Here is a 2,263-nt window from a genome sequence, read left to right as displayed (position 1 = left end):
TTCCTCAGCGTGACCTTGGCAGAGCAGCTCCCCGTGCCTCAGTTTCCCCCGGGGAGGGCACAGCGCGGGTTTTGAGGGGTCTGGGGGTTTTGGGGGGTTTTGGGGGGTTGGGTTGTTCCCCACCCCCACCCCGGGAGGCAGCTCTGGAGGGGGTGGGGGTGGGCAAAGGGGGGGGTCCGGGCTGCCCCCAGCCCCTCTCCCAAGGAATGCCCGGATTGGGGTCCTGGGGGCCCCCCCGGGGGCAGCGCCTGCACTCGCCACGGACGGACGGACGGACGGACAGACGGACGGACCCCCCCAGGCCGGGTCAAGTCCCCCCGCCCCCTCCCGGGGGTCCCGTTTGACCCCACGGTCCCCGACCCCCCCCCCCGGACCGGCCCCGGGAACGGGGATGGGGACCCGGCCCCAAAAGCTCGGTCCCGGTCCGGGGGCTCCAACAGGACCGGAACCGGGGGAACGGAGCGGGGCCGGGGAGCGAGAACCGGGCCCGGTTCCGTCGGGACCCCCCGGTACCGGAGGGGGGGTCCAGGAGAGCCGGGCCCGGTTCCATCGGGCAGCGAGGGGGGGTCCAGGAGGAGCAGCCCCAGGAGCGCGGAGAAGCGGGCCCGGTCCCACCGGGATCCCCCGGTACCGAAGGGGGGTCCACGAAAACCAGCCCTGGGGTTCGGGAGAAGCGGGCCCGGTCCCACCGGGATCCCCCGGTACCGGATCGAGGGAATCCACCAGAAGCCACCCCGGGATTTGGCCAAACCGGGCCCGGGATTGAGGCGAACCGGCCGCGATTGCACCCGAACCCTCCGGTACCACAACGGCGGCTCCGCAAGCGGCGAGCCCGGGCCCGCCGGCACCGCCAGAACCCCCCGGGACCCCTCGGGGCTCTCATCCCGCCGGGAACGGGCGGGACCGGCGGCCAGCGGGGCTGGAGCTCTGCCCGCGGAGTTGGGAACGGCGCTCCGGGGCGGCCGCGCTGCCGCTCCCGGTCCCGCTCCGGGTCCCGCTCCCGGTGCCGCTCCCGGTGTCGCTCCCGGTGTCCAGCGGCCGCTGCCCTCGCAACGCCCGGTGCCCGGTGCCGGTGCCCGGTGCCGGTGCCCGATCCCGGTGCCCGGTGCCGGTGCCCGGTTCCCGATCCCGGTTCCCGATCCCCATCCCGGTTCCCGGTGCCGGTGCCCACCTTGCCCGCGGGTCCCGGCGAGAGTCAGCAGGCACAGGAGGAGGATCCGCATCTCCCGTCCCGTGGCGGCGGCCGCGCTCCGGGGCCGGGCCCGCCGGGGCTCCGGGGCTCTGGGCGGGGGGGATCGCCGCCCCTCTCGGCCCCGCGCCGCCCCCGGTACCGGCAGCGCTGCCTGGAGCCTGGCCCGGCCGGGCCGGGGCCGGGAGGGGCCGGGAAGGGCCGGGAGCTCCGGCGGCTCCGCTGCGCGCCGAGCCCCGAGCGAGCGGCGGCGTGTGTTTTGGGGTGTAAGTGTGTGTTTTGGGGTGTAAATGCGTCTTTTGGGGTGCGCACAGGCGCCTGTGTGTTTTGGGGTGTTCGTGTTCTCACACGTCACCCACGTTTGCACGCGTGTCGGGTGCACATCTGCATTTTTGGGATTCACATCTACGTTTTTGGGGCTCACATCTGCATTTTTGGTGTTCACACCTGCATTTTTGGGGCTCACACCTGCGTTTTTGAGGTGCACACCTGCGTTTTTGGGGTGCACGCCTGCACCGGGGTTGTGCTGCTGCGTGTGCACACCTGGAGAGGCACACCTGGAGAGGCACATCTGGCCAGCCCGCGCACATCTGGCCACGCGTGTCCGTGTGTGTGTGCACACCCCTGTGCGTGGGAGCTCCTCCATCTCCATTTCTCTTCAGGGCTGGAAATTTTTTTTCCCCCAGTTCCTCTTTTTTGAGCTTTTTCTCTTTTCTCCTTCTCTCTCATTTTCTTTTTTTTTTTCCTTTTTTTTTTTTTTTTTTTCCCCCCTTTAATCTTAAATAGAATTTTATTTTTTTTCTCCGCCTGGAGGGATTTGGAGGGAACCTGGGAAAAGCGCCCGGCCCGGCCCGGAGCTGGGCCAAGGGGGCCGGGGAGCAGCGCGGTCAGAGGCCGCCCAGCCCCTCCTTCCCGCATTTTTTTCCATGGAAAAGACCATTTTTTCCCTCTCTCCCGGGGATTTCCAAACGTTTTTTCCCTGCCTTGGCAGCGATCCCGGGCCTTGTCCCGTTCCGGGACTCGCCGGGGGCTCCCTCCTCTCTTTTCCGTGGATCCCCCAGCCCCAGGAATTCC

General features: G+C 68.8%; 1 protein-coding gene across 1 annotated transcript in view; it reads right to left on the bottom strand.

Moving 5' to 3' along the window:
• Nucleotides 1-1,433, bottom strand: part of KIRREL1 (kirre like nephrin family adhesion molecule 1) — a 26,136-nt gene extending 24,703 nt beyond the window's left edge. The window contains exon 1 of the mRNA XM_041475555.1: nt 1,172-1,433. Within this exon, the coding sequence (XP_041331489.1) occupies nt 1,172-1,223 (52 nt within the window). The 5' untranslated portion in view covers nt 1,224-1,433. The remainder of the gene's footprint in view (nt 1-1,171) is intronic.
• Nucleotides 1,434-2,263: the final 830 nt, after the last annotated feature.

The sequence above is a fragment of the Pyrgilauda ruficollis genome, unplaced genomic scaffold (genome assembly GCF_017590135.1).
Source record: "Pyrgilauda ruficollis isolate IOZ18807 unplaced genomic scaffold, ASM1759013v1 scaffold350, whole genome shotgun sequence".
In the NCBI taxonomy this organism is placed as follows: Eukaryota; Metazoa; Chordata; class Aves; order Passeriformes; family Passeridae; genus Pyrgilauda; species Pyrgilauda ruficollis.
This window is presented reverse-complemented; position numbering and strand designations above follow the sequence as displayed.